Below are 24,116 nucleotides of genomic sequence, written 5' to 3'. Positions count from 1 at the left end.
AAAAAAAGAACACGGCCAGGGGCAGGGAGCAAAGATTTATGGGAGTAGTGTCCTATGGGTAGTGGAGGCGGGACTTAACCCACACGTTGCTGCCATGGAGTCTGTCAGGAAATAATGTTTTTTTTTTTTATTTCAGTTTCAAAACTTTGTAAATAAGTACGTTTTCTCCTTCACTGATGGGCATTGATGGGGCTACACTGATGAGCACTGATAAGGCGGCACTGATGGGCACCAATGAAGTGGCACTGATGAGGTGGCATTGATGGACACTGATAGGCGACACTGATAGGCGGCACGGATGGGCGACATGGATGGACACTGATGGGTGGCACAAATTGGCACTGATAGCTGGCACAAATTGGCATGGATGGGCGGCAGAGATGGGCATGGATAGGCGGCACAGATGGGCATGGGTGGGCACTGATAGGCGGCACAGGTGGGCACTCATAGGCGGCACAGGTGGGCACTCATAACAGGTGGGCACTCATAGGCGGCACAGGTGGGCACTCATAGGCGGCATTGGTGTTATACTGTACTAATGGATGCCAATCAGTGCCAAACAATAATGCATGCCAATCAGTGTTGCCCATTGTGGGCACTGATTGGCATCCATTATGGGCACTGATTGGCATCCATTGGGAGGATTACCTTTTCCCTGGTGGTCTTGTGGCGTCCCTGGTGGTCCAGTGTGGGCATCCTCGGGGGGGGGGGGGTGTGCTGATAATCGATCAGAACAGCCCCCCCCCTGTCAGAGGAGCAGCTGATCGGCTCTCCTCTACTCGCGTCTGACAGACGCGAGTGGGGAAAAGCCGATCACAGGCTCTTCCCATTTACACTGTGATCAGCCGTGATTGGACATGGCTGATCACGTGGTAAAGAGTCTCCGTCGGAGACTCTTTACCGAGATCGTAGTTGCTGGGTGTCAGACTGACACCCCGCAACAACGATCGCCGCGATGCGCGCCCCCGGGGGCGCGCAGCGGCTCATAATCCTGAGGACGTCATATGACGTCCGGTCAGGATTATGAAACCACTTTGCCACCGTCAATTTGTAATAGGGCGGGCGGCAAGTGGTTAAATAGCAATAGGGTCACTTTAACGCTCACTTAACGCTTAATAATATAAATATTTGCTCTTTGGTGAAAACTCTTCCTGGGAATTAAGAATAGTGGTGAGATAATCATGCTTGGAGATGCTCTTTATGACAGAGGCTGGGATACCGGTCAGGACTGTGGGAAAAATGGATGGAACCAAATATTCGAAAAGAATCACACCTGTCCAGTACAGAAATACTGGACAGGCAACCTAAAGAGTCTGTAAGGGTCACAGCCTGTGACTGGCAGAAATATGCCCACACTAGGTCACTGCCAAAAAAATAAACATTTATTTAAAAAAAAAAAAAAATTCTATAACAATTTAAAACAGTTAGTTGGTAATAAATATTTAAATTTATATTCCAAAGGCTGTTTTTTTTCTATTTTAAACATGTGGCCAGCAGCAGAGGACTAGAAGCTCATCCTGCCACTGTTTCCCTACAGATAGGCTGGGAAAGCACTGGGCCATGTGACAGCGGTATATCAATAAGGAAAAAAAGTACTTAGGAGTTTTTATTAAAATAATTCCATCCACATACATAAAAAGAGAAGGGATAATGTAAATTTAACAGTGTTTTTTAGCAGGACCTATGCCATGCCTTTGCGCCTTCTGTTTGCCAGATTATTGTGCTCCCTCCAGCCAATATCTCACTCTTGTCCATATCTTCGCCATCACTCATTACCAACCCATGGTTTGTTCCTCGACTACACTTTTGCTTGATCCCAAACTGCAACCACTTGTTACCAACATTTGCCTTGTTTACTGACTAAGCTTCCGCTTATCCCTACCTGCTTATCTGCTACAGGACCCCAGCTTGAGATCCTGAGGACCGCGACTTAGTACTAACATGCAGCAAAATCCATCTCCGCCATCAAGGGTTCTGGTGAACACTTAGATACCACATCACAGGTGAGCCAGTGTCAACCACCTGAATGACCTGCTTCTGTACTTACCCAGCTGGTCGGTTGGTGCCTGGCTACTGCTTTAGCTAGGGTTGTCCTGATACCACTTTTTTAAGACCGAGTACAAGTACCGATACTTTTTTTCAAGTACTCGATATCAATTACTGATACTTTTTTTAATGTCATGTGACAGCACAAAACAGACCAGCATTGATGGCTGGCACAGATAGATAACACTGACTGATGGGCACCAATAGGTGGCATTGATAGGTGCCACTTATGGGCACTGATGAGCAGGCACTGAAATGCAGCAATAAAATGGATTTAATAAGGAAAGGATTTATTTTGCAATGCTATGCTACCTGCAATGCCCATCTTGGTACACCTTGCACTCGGCCACAGTAAGCAGCAGTGGAAATCTTGTTACACCCAGCCCCAACTATATGGGCTGGGTGTAACAAGATGTCTGCTGCTGGCTTACTACGGCCAAGTGCAGGGTGTATCAAAATGGGCATCAGGATGTTCAACCGCTGACGGCGACACAGAACCTCACTTCCGGTACCAAATGCAACGGCCCCGGTCACTGATGGAAAATGTGGCTGCTCCCTGCACCCGTGCCAGCTTACCTAGTTCCACTGCTTTTCACAGAGACACATAAAGGAATTCTATCCGCCATAAATGCATCACATGTCATCCAATTAACAAATGGAAAGTATCTGGCAGAGATACAACAGCCATGACAGTCCTATGCATAGGGAAGAGTAGGGGCCCAAATTCATGGCTATGAACTATGAAATTAACTATATTCTATCAAAGTGGTTTTAATATGCTTTGAAATGTAATGTGCCGTTCACTATGATTCTCTTCCTTGTGTGCCGTGTGTGTTTTTTTTCATTTTTTAGCATAATTAACATTTGTGTAATAATAAAAATACTTTTGCACCTTTAAAGTGTGAAATATGTTGTTAATAGTAAATGGTAAGTTTCCCAATTAAATTACAACATGTTGAATTCCAAAATGGTAAATAATTATGCACAGCATTTTATTTCTTCTAGTGCAAGTTTCTTCTTAAAGCCACATCAATGGTACTCGCCAAGGGCGCTCTCTCCTTCTACCTTATTGTACATCGTTACCATGGACCACCTTGCCATAGCTCTGTGTAATAGCCCAGATAGTAATGGTATTCAAATCGCAAACCATCATTAGAAATTGTCACTTTATGCAGATGACCCCCTTCTGTAGTCACAAATCCATTTGTATTACTTCTCTCCATTATCAGGGAATTTAATGAATTAGGCCAAGTGATTAACTTTAGAGTGAATTATGATAAAACAGAAGCCCTGAACATATCCCTAACACTCTGTTCTTTAATTCAACTGTTTTTTTCAAATGGTAAGGGGTAGCCATTAAATATTTAGGCATACATGTTCCAACATCCTTTTCTAGCCTTGCAAACCAAAAACCACAAACTTCTGATACACTTAGCTCAAACATGTACTCAATTGTATGGTAAACAAAATATTTTCGGGTTTCAATGTATGATCATTAAAATGGATATACTACCTAAGTTGCTATATACTTTTCAAACAATCGCTGTACCTTTACCCTCAGGCTTTTTCTCAAAGTACTGTACTTCTAAAGCCTAAACATTTTTTACCTTAATGCATCCCTTGCATTAAGGTAAAAAATGTTTAGGTAGTAGAACTGCCCCCTTATAGTTACACACTTGATCCAACACTGTGCCTGGCTGCAGTCTTCCCTACTCTCTCCCTATTCACACGGGGACTGACAGGCAGTAGCTGGAGCCATTGGCTCCGGCTGCTGTCAGTCAAATTAAGTCAGGAAGGAGTGAGGATCGGGCCGTGCTATATGCATCTATGGACAAAGGCAGCGAGGCTTGCATTGGGGGACTCACAGAAAAGGAGTAGTCAGGCGTGGCAGTGGAGAACCCAAGCAGAGGAGGTTCAGGGCCGCTCTGTGCATTGCATAGAGCAGCGACGAGTAAACCTGTTTGTAAGTTTAAAAAAAAATAACAATCACTTTAATAGAATAAAGCCATATGAAACTTCATATGGCAATATTAGAAGTCCAAAATGAATACCATTTTGTCGCTGCCCAAGCACTTACCCAATATATCCCTTTATGCTCACGTAGCCTCACTCCTTAGGATTCTAGAAAAGGATCATGAAAGTTCTACCAAACTATGGACCACCTTGGAGGATAATCTTTTTGCCCCAGACTTTCTTCTCTACCTTGGATAAATTCCCCACACAGACCCTCTAAGGACTCCTTACCTTTACTTATCTCTGGCGCTTTGCAAATGTGGAACACATATTAGCAGAAGGCCAACTTCTGTCTATTCCTAATACCTTAACGCTCACCCTATTTGGTTCTACCTCGTTTCCACGGACCCTGTACCAACCATAACTTTCTCTCCTTGAAAATAAATGACAAGGCACTTTTATATACCACACCTAACATTAAAAAAAAAACTTCCCTTTCCACAGATACTTCCCCCTTGCTATAACCCCTCTAGGGCTTGACTTGAGTACTCCCAATTGGAACTTTATCATGAGACCACACTCCCTATAAACTTTTTTTCCAGATCGCACAAACGGGGTTATTTACTAAAAGGCAAATCCACTTTGCACTGAAAGTGCACTTGAAAGCGCAATCGATGTAGATCACTGTAGATCTGAGGGGAAGCTCTCAAATGAAGGGAAGCTCTGCAGATTTTATCATCCAGTGTGCAAAAATTTTGTTTTTTATTTTCCTTCCATATCCTCCTCAGATCCACAGTGACTGCACTTCCAATTGCACTTGCCCTGCCCTTGTTGTGCAAAGTGGATTTACCTTTAGTAAATAACCCCCATAGAGACATTGAGCCGTTAAATACCCAGTCCACTAAACCGGAATATCCTCTATCCCCAATATACCAAATTCTATTGAAGGAATTCTATAAAATATTGCTATGGACAATCTCCAGTTTCCTGGCATAAAGAACAGTTTATTATATAAAACTGCATGCAGGACACTGGACAGACCACTAGGGACAAAGGAGATGTGAAATAATTACATACAGCAATGTAATCTGTAAGATTACATTATACTGTATGTATAGTGAGCGTTTCACTTTTTGAATTTGGCGCCGATCTCCGTCCTCGTGCGTCGCATCGCTCGCAGGGAACGGCGCCCGGCTCCGTGATAGATCGAGCGAGACACTGCTCGCTCATACAGCGCGGGGACATCGCTGGATCCGAGGGAGAAGGTAAGTAAGCGTCCTCCTGGATCCAGAGATGCAGTCCCGAGTCTGGCTCGGGGTTACCGCTCGGGGTTACCGCTTTTGGTATAAAAATTCCACCCCGAGCCAGACTCGGAAATACCGTCAGGGGGGTTAAGTGATAGAGACAGAATATCAAACAAAAATCCAGAAAACACATGTAAAACAAATGCTATAAATTAAGTTGCAGTTCAGTGAGTAAAATAAGTATTTGATGCCCAAGCAAAACATGACTTAGTACTTAATCTTTACTTTAATCACACATAGGTTGGACTCGATGGACTTGTGTCTTTTTCAACCTCAGCTACTATATAACTATATGTAACTAAGTAACTTGGTGAATAAACCCTTGTTGGCAAGCAGAGATGTAAGATGTTTCTTGTAGTTGGTGACCTGGCTTGAACACATCAGGAAGGATTTTGGTCCACTGTTCTTTACAGATCTTCTCTAAATCCTTAAAGTAAAAGTCCAGTCAAAAATGATATTTTTTATATTAATTATACATAAAATCTTTTTCCTGGCTCAGTCTCATGCCAGTAACCTTGGGTCAACTCCACCCCTTCACCCCGTATAGGACATCCCTGAATAGTTCAATAAAAAGGCCACCAGTACCTGGTGAAGGTGTTCCCGTTTTGTGTTATCCTGCCCTTAGTCCCCGTGGCGGATGGTCCCTTGTTGGGGGTAAATGTCCCCGATAGTGGGCACCCCTGGTGCCGGGGCAGACACAGGCATAAGATGCTTCATGCCCTGTATCTAGCAAGCTAAGTGCCGATCAATGACGTCATCCCTTGCTGTGGGTCCCGGCCCTCTTCTCTCCTCGGCTTTATGCGCCTCCTGCATTCCATTGGCAGCTGCGCAAGGTGATGATGCCACCAGACCTTTTCTGACTGCCCACTGGCTGAACGATTGGTGCAGAGAATCACCGCTTCCCATTGCAGGGAAAGGGGGCGCACGGTGTTTGAAAGGCCTGGATTAGGTCTGGACACTGCAGCCGCTGGTTCTCTGCCTGTCTCACTGGTCCTGTGAGTGCTCTGTTCTATGGCTGTCCTCCTGCTCCCTCACATGACTGGCAGTTTAGCAGTCTAATGGTTTTCATGTTCTAGCTGTCTTGCCTGGTAGTCTGCCTGAAGCATTCTTCCTGATACCTTCCTGTAAGCTGCTGCAGTGGGTGAGCGAGTTCTGGGGGGTTCTTTCTAGGCATTGTCTTTCTTTTGGCTTGCTTATACCTTCCTTTCTTGGTTCCTGCCTATATATTTCTAGCCCAGGATTAGCTCACCAGTCCCAATGGATGAGGCACTGAAAATTGCTTAAAAAGGTAGGAGAATCCTGTATGGGCAACTGTATATCTTGTACTGCATATTGTCAATGACCTTCCTTATTGGTGGAGAGGTTCTTTACATAGAAGCCACAAAAGGATGTTTTTCCTCAGGTACCGCTTTAAGCTAAGGCTAAGCATTATACTGTACAGCACAGCCCATCTTCAGCTTCTCCAGGACTATCATCTGGTCATACCCGGGCTCAACCACTAGCTGCCACACGGCTCTTCCCATGCTCTCTAATTCATATTTACCTTGCCGTGCAATACCTTTGCTATTTTAAGAGGGACTGCAGTCTGCTAACATAATTTGTAATAAAAACATATTTGCCATCCGGAAGTTTCCCTCCAACAACTTTGCATATTATTTTATATATACTGTGATTCTGTACTTGCCAAATATGCTGCAGAAATCTCTCTCCACTGAGTCTGGCTGCAGCCATGTCAACAGTGGGCAGCTGAAGCTGCTGCCTGTTCACTTCCTGGATTTACAGACACACAGAGGCGCACTTCCAGCTCAGATTGGCCCCCTTATGACTCATTCCCCCCTCCCTTTCTAGCAAGCTCTCAAAAGAGTGGGAGAGGTGCGCATGAGGTCACAGGCCTGCACTAATGACCAGACAAGAAAACAGAAAGTGGGCTTTAAAAGGTATTTACTGGCAGAAAAAAAAGACAATGTTTTACTAACCAAAGTTGAAACAAGGTCAGAAGAGTAATAGATGGAAATATGAAAGAATGCTGAGGTTCTGCTTTTAGCATCTCTGCAAAGTTATGCTTGGGGAGGCCCCTCAGGAGGTCCCATATGGAGAACGAGGAGCTTGGCAGTGTATTAAATAAGGAGGGTGAGGAGGGAATGTAGAGCATCTTGCCGGACCTCTCTAAGAAAGGAAGACCTCCTTCTAGGCAGCGTAAAGATGGTTCGCCAGAGCCGGGGGCTAGGAGCTCAAAATCGGGAGCAGAATCTGATACTGCTCCGGATAATCAGTAACCTTAGTAGCCATGGAAGTACTATTCATATCTGGGAAGGGAGCTCCCTAATTCCCTTTCATGCAGGAATGAAGCAGTTAATAGGGACGAGTGGGCCTAGCGGGAGTTCCGGCAGTGCAGAGTGGGTTAGCAGACTATACCCATTTTGCCAGTTAGATTAGAACCCTGTGATTGAACTCCTTGGGTCGATGCATCCTTGCAGGCGCATAGCGGTTTGTGTTGCTTAGAAAGTCTAATCAAAGCTAGACAGTTTTTTCCTGTTCTTCAGGGACAACCTTACTTCCTTATTTCTGAATTCTGCCTGGGGGGCCCTCACTTCCTGAAAATGTTGCCCTTCTCTTCTAGAAACCCCCACCCTCATCCCTCCTCTCCTTTTTAGACAGACATGCCTAGACTTGCCCAGCCCAACCCCCATCCCTCCTTCTCAGATCTCCCCCGTCTTCATAGCCTTGTTTTGGAGAGTAGTTTCTCCTGAGAGAGAGAGGGGTGGGGCAGGCTTTGGAAGGTTGTTATGTTTGTTAGAAAGTGTGAGACAGATTACAATGCAACATGCTGCAGATTCTCTACAGTATACAACCACGTGGTTGTTTCTGCATGGCACTGTGATAGGTACTGTGTGCATGGTGTGGCACACACCATGTTGAGGGAGCTACATGTGAGTAATGAGTAGCAAGTAAGTTGCATAGATGGAAATGGGAGCCATTGAAATCAATGGGCTGTGACTTGTCATGCGACTGTGTGTCCAAAGTCGCATGGCAATTCATACTATTGGCAACGGAGCCTTAGATCCCTTTCACACAGGCGGACCGCTAAGGACATCCAATCTGCTATATTCAGACAGATGGAAACTCTAATTTTCAATTCGTTTGGCAGATCGGATGAAAACAGACAAGCGGTCCGTTTTCATCTGATCCCCCATAGAGGAGAGCAGAGCTCTGACAGGTCGGTCTCTGCACAGTGGGCAGAAACGGACCTGTCATCCGCCTGCTCAGCGTTCCCCGCTGAGCAAAGAGGAGTCCGTACACTGACAGACCCCTGTGAAAGGGGCCTTAGTCTAAGTTTCCACTATTGCGACCCCCAAAGTTGCACGATTTACAGTGCAACTTTGACGTGACTTTTAGTGCAGCATTCTGGATCAAAGTCACATCAAAGCATTGCAGGTACCTATTCAAAGTGGCTGATTTTCAAAGTCGCATGGATGGGAATGGGTGCCATTGAAATCATTGGCCTGTGACCTTAGTGTGGTTGCCTGTACTATGATCATTGTAGGCTGTGAGCTGAGATCATAGAGCACTTCCAACTACACTGACAGTCATCCCTCCCAGGAAGTGATGTCGCTAGCTTTCAGGAACACCCACTGTCTGATTTTACACTCAGAAGGAAATAGAATTGAAGTCATGTGAAAGCACGGAATACTGCAAAATAAAGGTAGAAAAGCTGGGAATTTTTTTTTCCCATTTTGGAGGCATACGGCTGAACTTAGCTCACATTAATGATTGCTGGGTGAGAATTAAAGCTTTAGGGTGGACTTCCGCTTTAAGGTTTCTTCGCTGTCTCTTGGCAACTTGAAGTTTCAGCTCCATCCATACATTTTCTATAGTGTTAAGGTCTAGAGACTGACTAGGCCACTCCATGACCTTAATGTGCTTCTTTTTGAGCTACTCCTTTGTTGTCTTGGCGATATGTTTTGGGTCGTGATGCTGAAAGACGCATCCACGACCCATCTTCAGTGTTCTGGTTGCTCTCATGCAAGATTTTACAATACATGGCCCCGTCCATTGGCCCCTCAATGTGGCAAAGTCGGTCTGTACCTTTAGCAGAGAAACAACCCCAAAGCATTATGTTTCCACCTCCATGCCTCACTGTAGAGATGGTGTTCTAAGAGTCAAAGTCAGCATTTTTCTTTCTCCAAACACGTGAGTCAAGGTAATGCCAAAGAGCTCAATTTTTGGTCTCATCTGACCACAGGGCTTTCACCTAATCCTTCTCTGAATCATTTAGATTATGGTTGCACCGATAACACTTTTTTAAGACCGTGTCCAATTACCAATACTTTTTTTTTTATGTCAAGTGACGGTTTTCAAAGCACAATACAGACTAACGATATCTTTTTTTATAATTATGAAGACTGAAGGGCACTGATTTGCAGCACTGATAGGTGGCACTGACTGATGGCCACTGATTTGCGGCAATGATGGGTGGCACTTATGGGCACTGATAGGTGGCACTGATTTGCAGCACTGATAGGTGGCGCTTATGGGCACTAATAGGTGGCACTAATGGGCAATGATAGGTCAAACTGATTGGTAGGCAGTGGCGCTGAAATGCAGCACTGATAATTGCTGGCAGCCTGGCATGATAAAATTAAATTGATAAAGAGTAGAGTATACAAGAGCCCATCTTGATACACCCGGCACTCGACCTCATTAAGCCTAGTCAGAATGCACTAGTGGACATCTTGTTACACCCAGCCCATATAGTTAGTGAACTACATGGGCTGGGTGTAACAAGATGTCCGCTGCCGCCTTGTGACTGCAGGCTTACTGAGGCTGGAGTGTAGGGTGTGCCAAGACAAGCGTCGCGGTGTACAGTCTCTGACGGAGACTCTGTCACTAATTACAATGGGTGGCACATGCGGCTGCAACCCACACCCCTGCCCCATGAGCTTACCTTCTGCTGCAAGGACTCGCTCTCACTGTGCCAATCTGCCCACTCTGACTCTGCATGTAAAAGGTATCGGGTGAAGTAGGAGCATTTGCCGAGTACAAGTAATGCAACCCTAATTAAGATGCTCATTGCCATGAATGTACATATGCCTTCTTAAGGAAGGGGGACTGTGTTTGGAGGAAGAAAAATGCTGAAGAATCCTGTACATATGTACTGACAGCAGGGCCAACAGGGACACCTGTTTTATGGAATCCTTAAGGGAATCTACTGCAAAACATAAGGCCTGAGGTAATTCTGCCAAATCCTCCGCAGATACCCCTTGATCGGGAACAGTTTTAGTTACCTGCTTCACCTGGTGCTTTAAAGGACTGACAAATACCAATAGCTGCCACTGTGCAGCAGACCCAGCAATAGCAAATGAAGTCTTTAACAAAGACTCCAATTTCTTATCTGCTGGATCTTTAAACACCTGGGCATTATCTACAGGACAGGTAAGACTCTTATTCACAGAGAAAATGGCTGCATCCACAGATGGCATACTCCATTTTCCTATAATCTTTTCCTCTATAGGCTACAAAAGTGTTTGTAAAGCACCTTGCCGGAACTCCTTTGTGATCTTTTTTTCTTACCAAGGGTCCGGATCCCTGGGTCCAGCGCCCAAAGGGTCACATTACAGGCAATACCCAGTAATCTTGTGTAAACAAGGTTCGGGTACCATCCCTTTTAGTGTATCACCGTCCGGATGGATCCGATTATATAGATCTGTTCCAGGACCATTCTTTTAGCTAGATCATGGAGAGCTTCTTCAACCATGACCATCACCTCTGTCTTTTTGGTTTGCCAGTGTCCATTCACCTATAGGTGGCGTATAACCCAGTTAGTTATTATGGTTGCTCTGTGTCCCATGATGTACGATAAAGAAACTGATACTGATACAAACTGTTACATGACGTGGAGAAGAGACACTACTCCCCGATCTCTGCTAGCAGAATCGGAACCATCAAATAATACAGCTTTCTTAAATATAGCTTGCCATCAGTGTCATAGATAGACCTTTTGACAAAAACTTGTAAGGGAAATTAAACATCTCCATGTTTCCTTGTTAAGGGCTAGCATATATCCATTACTGTTACACAACAGTCTGATCGCTGTCAAGGTTGTAATACATGGCAGCAGCTTGTGCTGCATAAAGTAAGCTGTGCTGCTTTTCTGTACCTGGAAGGAAAGTCAGCCTGCCTTTTTTCACCCTGGCAAATCAGAGGATCTATGGAGTTTTCGGAGTTGAAGAAAGTAAAGCTGAAAGTAGATGATGTCACAATCTCCACCTCAACCAAACAAAGTATGCCTTGTATTCATTGACCAATTGTTTCTTTTCCAGCGCCAAAGAGACACATGTAGGGCTGACAACACAGCTATTACAGCCTCCACAGCGGCCAGACCATTCTGTAACAGTAAGGCCCCTTTCACACTGAGGCGGTTTTCGATAGCGCCTGTAAAAATTAAAAAACGGCCCCTTTCACTCCAGTGTGAAAGCCGGAGGTCCTGCTAGCAGCATCTTTGGAGCGGTGAAGGAGCAGTGTATTCACCGCTCCTAAACCGCTCCTACCCATTGAAATCAATGGGGCAGCGCGGCTATACCGCCGGCAAAGCGGCGCTTTGCAGGCAGTTTTAACCCTTTTTCGTCTGCTAGCGGGGCGGTTTTAACCCGCTAAAACGACGGTAAAGCGGCGCTAAAAATAGCGCCGCTTTACCGCCGACGCCGCTCAAGCCCCAGTGTGAAAAGGGGCCCAAGCATTCAGTTGGAACAAGCTGGCCCAAATATAACTCTTTAGGCTCTGTTTAAACATACTGCAGTGGACAGTATTTTACTGCACAGGAAGAATGCAGGTCACTGAAAGGATGCATAGAAAACAACTGTTTTCTACGCGTCCTATTCATACCGCAATACTAGTGTCACATGCAGTGTTGGGCATTGCACTAAAATGCTACATGTATGCATTTTTTGCAACACAAAAACTCATATAAATGCATATTAACGCAACTAAAGTCTATTGGGGGGAGCTTTCTATTATATTGTACCTCACAAGGACCCATACAGCAGAAATCATAGCAGAAGAAGTAGAGAGTATACAGTGAAAAGCTGGCTAGTAAGGCAGAGTTTATAGAAATAGATTAGTGACATTGTAAATCCAGCCATAAGGAGCCAACTGCCATCTACTCTCACATTGTGTGAGCAATAGATTCGCCATTTGGCTTGTCTCAATCTCCTCATCCGGTTCCTCCTCCTCAGTATAGCTAGCACAATCACAATGACGATGGATACTGTTTCCCTGCAAAGCAGAGACTCAAATAAATATCTTCTCCTAGTAAAAGCAGCACACATAGTAAACACACACGCTGGCTAGGCACATTTTTAACCCTTGGATCATCCCAGATGTTTAACCCCTTCCCTGCCAGTGTCAGTACAGTGACAGGGCATATTTTTAGCACTGATCACTGTATTAGTGTCACTGGTTCCCACAAAGTGTCAAAAGTGTCAATTAGTGTCCAATTGTTCGCCGTAATATCGCAGTCCCACTATAAGTCGCCATTACTAATATAAAAATAAATAAATAAAAATTCCAGTATATATCCCATAGTTTGTAGACACTATAATATTTGCAAAACCAATCAATTGAGATTTTTTTTTTTAATGAAAAACATGTAGCAAAATACATATTGCCCTAAATTTATGAAGAAATTCAATTGTTTCAAAATTTTTTATTGGATATGTTTTATAGCAGAAAGTAAAAAATATTTATTCTTTTCAATATTGTCAGCCTTTTTTTGTTTATAGCGCAAAAAACTAAAAATGCAGTGGTGATCAAATACCCCCAAAAGAAAGCTCTATTTGCATTGAAAAACAATTACATAAATTTTATTTGTGAACATAGTTGCAAGACCGTGCAATGGTCAGTTAAAATAACGCAGTGCTGTTTCGCAAAAAAGTGGCCTGGTCGTGAAGGGGGGGGGTAAATCTTGCAGAGGTCAAGTGGTTAAAAACAAAAATATGTTCCTTCTCTCTCTCGCTTTCTTCCTTTCTCCTTACTCCTTCTCTTAACCCATGAACAGGAAAATGATGCTCTGTAAAAGGAAATAATCTGCAAAATGCATGGCAATTTAATACTCATTAAAACTTGTGTCAATGCACTTTAAAAGCATTTCATCATGCATAAAAATGTGCATCAACGTATGTAAATGAAAGGCAATGCACATCCATGTTTGAGCTTTTTTTCATGCATTTTATGTATGCCCTTGTGGTTTGAGATATCGTTAAAAAAAAATGTATTTATTGCAAACTTATAAAAGTAAAATTGGGATTAACTACTGGATCAAGTTTACATTTTTTTTTTTTAACAGAGGCAACAAACTGTCCTTACAACCTAGCCATCAACCACACAGAGAAGGAATCCATTTTTCTGATGGAAAAAGTTCAGATCGGAAATTCCGATTGTCTATAGCAATTCCGACACGCAAAATTCCTTAGCATGCTCAGAAACAATTTGACGCATGCTCAGAAGCATTGAACTTCATTTTCTCGGGTCGTCGTAGTGTTGTACATCGCCGCGTTCTTGAGAACTTTTGTGTGACCATGTGTATGCAAGCCGAGCTTGAGCGGAATTCCGCTCGTGTGTACAGGGCATAAGTTGTTATTTTCTTTTAAATTGGTCCCATAAAGTTGATCCCAGACTTATTTTATTTCCAATGCCTCCATGATTGAAACACAGAATCAAACCCAAGCAGATGGTACACACACCATTCCCATTTGGTCCCACTAGCAAAACAAGCAACTACATAGTAAACAGTTAAACCAAACAGTACATACTGCTATCACTGACATCGTTTGTAGGCCTTTTTTATTTTCTGCAAAATAAGCACCGGAACCTGGCATGACAACTCGCCTTCATACCTGAGCTCATGGGATCCCCAGAAAAATTATCCCCTAAATTCAGAGTGCCAAAGGGATCTATCAATGTAGGTTACACACCAACAATGGGAAATACCTTGCAGCCTGGCGCACAAAAACTCAGCTAAATATCTAAGAGGCTTCCTTTAAATTGCTCATTCTCAAATATAAACACACCAGATAGGAGTTTTCCCAATGAAGCAAACCTTCCATTTGTTGGACTTGCTCAGAATACAAACCTTTTTGGGTTAATTTTACCAATTACCCATGCATATGACTTAAACTAGAATGCTCTCCACAGAAACACTCTTATTGCCCCTTCCAAAGATCTCCTTTAAAAAACGTTTTGTGTTTTTTTTTTTCAGATTCATACTTACCTAGGTGGATGCAGAATCGGTCCGATGCTGCATCTGTCCCCCAGCACCTCTAACACTGAGAGCCAAATGATTGGCATTGCTCAATCACTCAGTTCTCACAGCTCCCCGAGCAGAGAGCTGCAGCCGCTCTCTACTTTGCCCTCCTTGGTCACTCGAACGGCAGGCTCAGGTTTTCAGCAGCCCATTGAGAGGCAGAGCTGGGTGTTGTTCCAGGGATCTGAGCGGATGCCAACTCCATGGTGAGGACGCGGTGCCTGAACCAACTCTGATGTCAGCAGAGAGCAGACTTCAACACACTCTGCTGACATCACAGATCACAGGAGTGCAAAACTAACTGCACTCCTGTGATCCATAGAAGAAGTATAGCCAAACAAGCTTTGGCTGTACTTCTCCTTTAAATTATAAAAGTCTCAGATTCTGAACTTGCTGAATATTCACAAAACATTCTCATTACACTGGAAGGACAACCCTTGCCATTGGTTTTGGAGTAGATTAACAAAATCAAACATCTTCAAAATAGAAGATGCCAGATCTAAAAGATCCTAAAGTAAAGAGGTTATTTTTTTTTATTTATTACATGTACATATATAGCGCCGTCAATTTACGCAGCGCTTTACACCTATAGTGCACATTCACATCAGTCCCTGCCCTCAACGAGTGTACAATCTAACTCACATTCATACATACACATACTAGGGCCAATTTAGATAGGAGACAATTAACCTACCAGCATGTCTTTGGAGTGTGGGAAGAGACTGCGGTACCCAGAGGAAACCCCAACAATACTGTAATTTCTCTAATGCATAGTTTCCTATACGGAAGGAAGTGCTGGCACCATTCCATTTCACTTTATGTACTTTATTCATCTTTTTTGTAATACGATTCCATGGGGTTGATGCTAAAACTTGAGAGTTCAAAATCTGGTGCAGCTCTGCAAAGAAACCAGTCGGCTTTCAGCTATTTTTTGCCAAACCTTGATTGAACAAGCCGAAGTTAAAAGTGGATTGGCTACCATGAACAGCTGTACCCAATTCTGCACTCTCCAGTTCCAGCAAATCAACCCCTGTGTGTTTATTGTAAGGAGGTTTAAATGTCTTTCTGCTAAATAACGGTTTATTTTATAATAAAAATTGAGCAAAACCCAGTATCTGTCATTGCTGTGCTCCAGCCCCAATCTGTCTGTTTCAGTGGCAGAAGTTTAGTGCTTACATTGCTGTCAGGGGGTGCATGAATCTAAGACCCCTTTCACACCAGGGCGTTTTGCAAGCGCTATAGTGTTAGAAATAGCGCCTGCAAAATGCCCTAAAGAAGCTGCAGCATTGTGTGTAGTGTGAAAGCCCCGAGGGCTTTCACACTACAGCGGTGCGCTGGCAGGACGTCAGAAAAAAGTCCTGCCAGCAGCTTCTTTGGAGCGGTGAAGGAGCGGTGTGTTGAAATCAATGGGGCAGCGCTGTAATACCGCCAGCAAAACGCCGCTATTTCGGGCGTATTGCCGGCGGTTTTAACCCTTTCGCGGCCGCTAGCGGGGGTAAAAGCGCCCCGCTAGCGGCCGAAATGCGCCGCAAATCCGGCGGTGAAACGCCGCTAAAAATAGCGGCGTTTTACCGCCCACACTATCTGCGGTGTGGTGTGAAAGGGGTCTAACAGTTTTCAGGAAGGAAGTAGCAGCCATGAGTAGGGCATACATCATTAGAATATAGTATATTATGGGTACCTAGCTAATGCCCCAATATTGTTCTTGCTCAGAGTTCAGCCATGTCAAACTACCAGAGGGAATGATAGAAATATTTCTACCCATGCATGCCAACGATTTTGCACACTTTTTTTCTTTATACAAGGTTTATCTGCTTTGCCCAATTACTTCATTATACAAAATATACAGAACTGATCACATAAACGCATCAGAATTGTATAATACATGAGGTGGTTGTCATTTATCCCTACCTGTAATCACTGCACTCCAATCCATGTTACTAAGCCACACCCCATTAAAAACCTCAAACTTTTAGCACAATTTGGCCACTCCCAACATTTGGTGTGGTTTGCTTTGCATGCAGATAATATCCCCATCCCCAATAAAAGAGGGCGTTATCAGTGGGGTGTCCCCAGATTTCATTTAGAAAAAATCTGGGTACCTTATGTTACAATGCTGACTGATGCTATAAAATAAACGTATGCTGTGACTATATTTCTCTTTTAAGCATAAGAAAGCCATCTAAAGTCTTCTGCATTTTTGTTGATTTAATGATTGCGGCAATGAATTCAGTCAATACCTTCTTTTACAAAAAATTTATTCACTTATACATTTGCAGATCAGGTATAAAAGGCATGCGAATAATACAGACACAAAGGAAACACTGCAGAGTCTGAAAGCCATCCATGCATTCAGAACTGTAGTATTTCTTGGTATATAAAATGAATACAAGCTATTTTTTCCATTAGTCAGCGGTGCCGCTCTAGTGTAAAATTTTAAATGGATCCCAACGACTGCCGATGAGTTCCTGTGTTTGTGGTTTAAGCTGGGTTTTCTTTTGAAGCCCTGCCAAGGCTCTGGTGTTAATGACACTAGCAGGAAATCATAAGGCAGGGGGCAGCTGTGTATTATTTCTGATTTAGCTGTGAACACATCACACAGAAAACATGCAGATCCACTGGGAGTCTGAGATGTGTTAGTCCTGAGGATCATGCTGATAATGTTGGAAGAACTACTAGTTTTTAATGTATGAATTCAAGAAAAATGCATCCAGGAGCAATGAATGCCAGGACAGAGGGGCATATTGTTCAGGTGGAGGAAAGCCAGCAAGAAAGGTCTATTCACTATTACTTCCAAAGATAACTTCCAACCTAGGGGTTATTAAATTGGTTACATGGGGTGAACCCAATGATAACACTAGTTATAGGTTTAAATTCCTACTTTCCTCTTTCGGTTTCCAAAACCAGACAGACTCTTGAAGGTCAAAGATGCACTGATTTCACCAGGATTTTTTTCCTACTAGCAGGCAGTTTGACTCTAACATCATAAAAAAAAAAATCAGGGTTTTGGGGTGCAAGGAAGGCACAGGAGAAGTGTACAGCTACCTGTCAAAAATGACGCCTTCTGGGCATACAACACTGAACACATACAGCCATAAATAGCATCCAGCCACCCACAGCTACCACATACTTTATCCCATCATTGATTTTGACAGGCTGCTAGCAGCAGACTATATGCTGCACCTGTCTCTCCCTTGCGCTCAAAAAAGACCAATTTTTACACTGTACAAAAAAAATGTATTTATTAGCGTCAAAAAGCAGTTATTGATCCTCAGTCAAGTGACTTTCCTTGAGATGCTGTTATCAGTCCCTCGCAAGCAGGAAGAAGAATTTTCTCAGTCACCTCACCCCCAGACCTCCAGTGACACTAATTTTGCAGCAAAGTTGGTGTCATACGAAATCTGAAAAGACTGAAAAGGCACCAAGATTTACATAATTGTGCTATCTCTATGCCAGTATCTAAAGTCTAGAAAGTAGATTCTGACTTAACCAGATGACTCCATCCATATGGAGAGTAAAGCACATGAAGTGTGCTTGTCCGGGGAAGTACTGCGATCGATGTAAGCAGTAATAAATAACTGATTTCATTGCATTTTAAACAAAACTTGTCATACATGCACTAAACTTAAAGTATATATGTGATGCTAGCTAAGCTTTCATATAGAATATTTGAATAAAGAAAAATATAATGTGAGTTGCATAGGAGTTTGCACTTACTGTATCTATACATCTTAGCCATGTCCATTCTGTCATGCCGCGTACACACGACCGGACTTTTTGAAAGCAAAGGTCCGATGGATCTGTTCCGTGTGTGGGCTCCATCGGACCTTTGCTGTCCAAAAATCTGACTTTAGAAATAGAACATGTTTCACATTTTTTCGCCGGAACTCCACTGGACCCAGTTCCTATTGAGAAATCCGCTCGTCTGTATGCTAGTCCGATGGAAAAAACCGACGCTAGGGCAGCTATTGGCTATGAAATTACTTATTCTAGTCCGGTCGTACGTCATCACGCTTGAATCCGACAGACTTTGGTGTGATTGTGTGGGGCCAAGTCTGTTCATTGGGAAAGTCCGTCGGAACTCAGCCAAATGTCCGTTGGGAAGACTGTCGAACCTAGTCCGTCGAAAAGCCCATTCGCAAGTACGCGGCATAAGTCTGTGAGGTGAAATTAGACTACAATTGGGAGGCATAGTACAAGAAACTACATGCATAGTAACCATTTAGAACACTTGTCAAACACAAGGCCAGCGAGCCAAATCCGGCCCGCCAGGCCATTTCATGTGGCCCTCGCACCTCCACTGCAGTTGCCCCCACCTTCTGTCAGCGGTCGGCAGCAGAGAAGAGGACAGAACTCCTCCACCAGATCCTGTGCTTCTCCATGCAGTACCCCTTCATCTCCGCTTCCCCTTGTCTCAAGAATAAGCAGACTACTGTAGCTGACTTAAGCCCTCCTCTGGACCCTGCACTTTCCTCTTCCCAGCTCTGACCCCGGCTTCTTCCTGGCAGCAGCACAAGGTAAGGGGGTGCACAGTGATGTAAGGAATGATGGGGGACTCTTGACTTCTGATGGGGGGTGCCCTGGACATCTAGTGATACAAAAGCAACTAGACCTTTGAGGGCAAAACATAATTCTGATGTGGTTCGCAATGAAATTAAGTTTTCCAATCCTGATTTAGACCATCAGAAGATGGCTACTATGGTAATAAAACTCCTGAGAGCAATTTGTCAACCAAGCAATAGACAGGCATGGGAAGCACTATGAATATGAGATTCGAGTCTGATTTGTAAATTGGGCCACAAGGCAAGGGATTTTAGGAATGGTCTTTAAAACAGGCAAAGAGACGCTATCTTATTTGTATACCAATTAAAAAAGACATCTAGTCAGTTTTGGTTTTATCTTTAGAGATTTTTCTTCAATAAATAGAGCAAAAAACAGAAACAAGAATCAAACATGGAGAGAAAAGAAAAGTAAAAAGTCATATTAGAGGCCCCCCGTAGTGAAAATGAAAAGCTAATGCAAACTCAGAGATCAGCTCCGCTTCTCAGTACTGCTCAACTTGCCAAGTCCAGATGTACTCCACTATACCCTTTTGCTCATCTATTTAAAACGTAAAAGGCGCATACAAAACAGACTGTAGGCTCCTTGCTGTCTCCCATATACAGAATAATTGATCCATTAATTTCTGCAAAAGTTTTGCATTATCACAACAAACAAAGCAATTCAAATGTGTCCTTGAAGGCTTTGGCAGCCCAGATTCAAGAAGCATATTTGCCCACCCGGATCTCCCTAGACTGTGCCTGAAGTAAATTAGAAAGCACTCAGTTTAAACTGGTATTAAACCCAAAACCAAAAATGTAATATATTGCGGTTTACCAATCATTAGATGTGGTGGCTGCATTCATTTTCCTTTTTTAGCCCCCCCCCCCCCTCAGTTTTACCCTGGTGATCAGCCAGTAGCACACGCTCTGTATTAGTGTCCCCACTCTGGGTGAAAGGGCATCGGGGGCACCTATGGATAAGAGCATTGTCAGTCTGGGGGGACAGGAGTGTTAGATAGAATACCAGTGTTAAATACACTAACAAATTGAAGCCAAACTCCAGCCAATACTTTATAAGCAGTTACAACAGCAGTTATTTTTCCTTTTGGGAGAAAGGCTTAACATAAATAAAAGCTGACCATTGTAAGTACTCCTGCCAGGATTAAATGATCTGTCTCATTTCTGTAACTGATACATCTGCTGAGGAGTCTGTCCTTTTGAAAAACACCAGACTTACTGGCTAGCTTACCAGGTGAAAATATAAGAAAAAAAGCCGAAAAAAGAAAAACAAATACAGCCATTACATCTACCGTGTTTCCCCGATAGTAAGACACCCCCGATTGTAAGACGTATCGGGAGTTTCAGAGGGGTCGGCTAATATAAGCCGTACCCCGAAAGTAAGACATATGTCTTACTTTCGGGGAAACACGGGGGTATTGCCGCCTCCAGTGGCGTACTAAGAGTGGGGCGGGGGGTGCGGGCCGCACCGGGTGCCACACCCTGGGGGGGGGGGTGCCAGGCCAGCGCCCTCCCCCTCCGACTGAAGAGACAGCGCCGTTCTGATCAGTCTCGGGCAGCGGCTGTCACTCACAGCCGAGCAGAGTGAAGCCGCCTCCCCCTCCTCTTGTATGGCTACACAGTGCTGTCCATGAAGGAGAAGGAGGGGGAGGCGGCTTCACTGAAGCCACCTCCCCCTCCTCCTCCTCCTCCATACACAGCACTGTGTAGCCATACAAGAGGAGGGGGAGGTGGCTTCACTCTGCTCGGCTGTGAGTGACAGCCGCTGCCCGAGACTGATCAGAACGGCGCGACGCAACCACAGAGAAGGGGATTATTGCGCCAGGTCCCGGATCACTGCCGACAGGTGTCACTGGCTCTGTGTCCTCCCGGTACAGGTCAGTGCTGGTCATACAGAGAGAGACCAAGGAGGGGGAGGGGGAGGGGGGGTGTGAAGAGATTCTCTGCAGCTCTTATTATGTAACCGCAAGATGCAGCTGAGGAGGACTACAAGTCCCAACATACCGGGCTGTGTGGGCTTACAGTTCTCCTCTGCTGAGCATAGCAGCTTTGTATGCTTGGACTTGTAGTCCTCCATAGTGCAGCCATGCATGCTGGGACTTGTAGGCCTCCTCTGTAGTACAGTGCAGCCTTGCATGCTGGGACTTGTAGTCCTCTGTAATGCAGTGCAGCCTTGCTTGCTGGGACTTGTAGTCCTCTTCTGTAGCGCAGTGCAGCTCTGCATGCTGGGATTTTTTCCAATATAAGACATACCCCGAAAGTAAGACATAGTGGGGCTTTTGGGAATAAAAAGAAAGTAAGACACTGTCTTACTTTCGGGGGAAACACGGTAAGAACTGGTAAGCTGCAATATATTAAAATGTTTGCCTTTAGATTTAATACCGCTTTAGGCCTCATGCACATGAAGATTTACAAGCAGGCATGTCTTCCCATGACATTCACCCACTCATGCACGTACATCGCATTTCTCCAAATTGGTGCATTGAGGCAATACACCGACCACACATGCGCAGGTAAAAGCAGGCGCAAAAGCGATTGGCATTTAAATGAGTATGACTGTGTATGGCCTTTCATTGTGTTGGTGGCTGCACGCATAAACTGCAGCTCCCTGCACAGAAGTACATGGGACTTTACTCTAGAAGACTTGTCCGCTTGTAAACGTTCCTGTGCATGAGGCCCAAGTTACACCGAGGGCTTGTTCACACCACGAGCTGCGCTGAGCACAGGACCGGTGATGTGTGTGCTGTAAGAAGCAGTGCTGATGCATCAATCCCAGTGCATCACACTGTTTATAGATTACTTTTTTCACAGAACATTACTGAAATGTCGCAAGTGGCCTGTGCAATAGAGTTCTATCCAACATGGTGGCATTGACATCTCCTCCAGGTCCCCAAACACAAAAGGCCCATACACAAATACAGGCACGGACCTGGAGGAATAGTTTGCAGCCACAATCCACTGATCGTGGGTGCAAAGCTCTGCAGGCTCCTGTGCAAAAACATAGAAAATAATAATAATAATAAATGCTCTTTTTTCTTCCAAAATTGTTTTGTTTTTTTCTATAAAGGTGAACTTCGTTTTTAACTATTAGAACATCAAACTAACATTCTGAAACTGAACATTTTGAATAAAACTCTATTGGTATATGACTAGCTTTATAAGTTTAAATATTCATATTTAATCAGTGGTCTCTGTGAACCTTGGCAAAGGAAAGGATTGCTTTTCTGATTTGAAATATATGCCAAAAATAGATTTCACATAATTCTAAACATGAAAAACATAACTGATATTACATGACGTCTTAAGTAAAAAATAAAGGACTTCTGTAGGAAATCGTATTTCATCATAAGGCAGTGAGAGATACCTTCATTCTCAGAGGCTGGGCACTCTACTTTCAGCACCAAATCAAAGGTTCTTTCAGGCTTTTCCCTGCAATGAAAGCAGAAAATAAGTCATTAAAAAAGGCATGTCAGGTTTCAAGTGTATATACAGCTAAAACATTTTGCCACAGTTTTGAATAGAGTGGGGAAGGATTAGAACATCTGTCATGTTTTTACTGCTAGCAGGGAGTCAGATAAATTTACTCTCACTCCCTGTCCTGCAGACAATGTTTTTCCAGACAATAAATGAGAGGAGTTCTTCAACAGAAATAAAAATACCTCATTTTTATGTAGTTGGGGAAGGCTACAACCCCTGTCAAATTTTTACTTATCTGCTTCCTATTTTCCCAAGAAAGGGAGGAGCTAATGGAGCCCTGAACAACAGTGAAAACCGTACAGGAGTTCTAATCCCTTCTCACGCTATCCAAAATTAAGAAAACCATTTTGGTTTCACACAGTTTAACTGAATTGGTCTACCAAATGCTTACAAGGAAATCTGTCCAATGCAAATTTTTTGGGGGGATATTAAACTGTCAAACCACCAATTATGCGACTATGTAGTTACATAGTTGGTAAGGTTGAATAAAGACACCAGTCCATTCATTTCAACCTGTGTGTAAGAGTGTTTATGTGAATACTATTTTCCATATCCCTGTATATTGTGTTTGCCAAGGTACCCATCTAAGATTTATTTTTATTTTTTTCGATACTCCCCACAGACACCACCCACTGTGGAAAGGAGTTCCACATCCTTACTGCTCTGACAGTAAAGAACTCCTTACGCAGTTTAGAGGGAGTCCACCTCAAAAAAAATTATTAAAAGCCAGCAGCTACAAATACTGCAGCTGATAACTTTTTTTTTTTTTATTCAGAAAAAACTTTATTCAATAGTATGCGCATACAGTCCAAAAAAAAAATGCAGTCAGTGCAAAACAATGCAGTACAGTACACAATCAGCCGAGAACATACAGTACATGAGAACAGTAGATTCCCCTCCCCCCCTCCAATCAATAACACAGTGATGTTAATAATCGGTACACACATCAAAACATCAGTCCGCAGCCATGCAGATAGAAATAAGTGTAAATTGCAGCGCCTAGGGCACCCCTGGTCCGAGCAGCTGGTCCACAACTAAATCATCCGGGGCAAGACCCGGAGTATCCAGCCACGGCCCCCATAGTTTTTCAAATTTATCAGGGCAACCTCTATGCTGATAGACAATTCTTTCCATTCTCAGCGTATTACCAACAGTGGGGGTCCACTCCCGGACCGATGGAGGCGAGTCCGATTTCCAGTGGAGCATTATCAACTTGCGGGCAATAAAGAGCGCCCTTGTTAGGGCCTCTCTAGTGTGCGATTCCCATTCCAACTCCTCCAGCGCAGCTGATAACTTTTAATAAATGGACGCTTACCTGTCCCAGGGTCCAGCGATGTCGGCAGCAGGAGCCAAGCAATTGCTTGGCTCTTGGCTGCTGCTGCCGCCATTCTCATTAAGGGAATTAGGAAGTGAAGCATTGCGGCTTGACTTCCCGGTTCCCTAGTGCACATGCGTGAGTCGCACTGCTCATCGTAAGTG

General features: G+C 43.9%; 1 protein-coding gene across 6 annotated transcripts in view; it reads right to left on the bottom strand.

Moving 5' to 3' along the window:
• The window catches only part of DENND1B (DENN domain containing 1B), a 364,765-nt gene that overhangs the window by 295,403 nt on the left and 45,246 nt on the right, over positions 1-24,116 (bottom strand). For all 6 annotated transcript variants that reach the window (XM_077452755.1, XM_077452759.1, XM_077452757.1 and 3 more), the window contains exon 2: positions 22,525-22,589. In XM_077452755.1, coding sequence (XP_077308881.1) covers positions 22,525-22,589 — 65 coding nt within the window. The remainder of the gene's footprint in view (positions 1-22,524; positions 22,590-24,116) is intronic.

This window comes from Lithobates pipiens, unplaced genomic scaffold, assembly GCF_037356315.1.
Source record: "Lithobates pipiens isolate NorthernLeopardFrog02 unplaced genomic scaffold, aLitPip1_a1.2 Scaffold_23, whole genome shotgun sequence".
Lineage (NCBI taxonomy): Eukaryota > Metazoa > Chordata > Amphibia > Anura > Ranidae > Lithobates > Lithobates pipiens.
The sequence above is the reverse complement of the archived record's forward strand: the minus strand, read 5'-3'. Positions and strand labels throughout refer to the sequence as shown.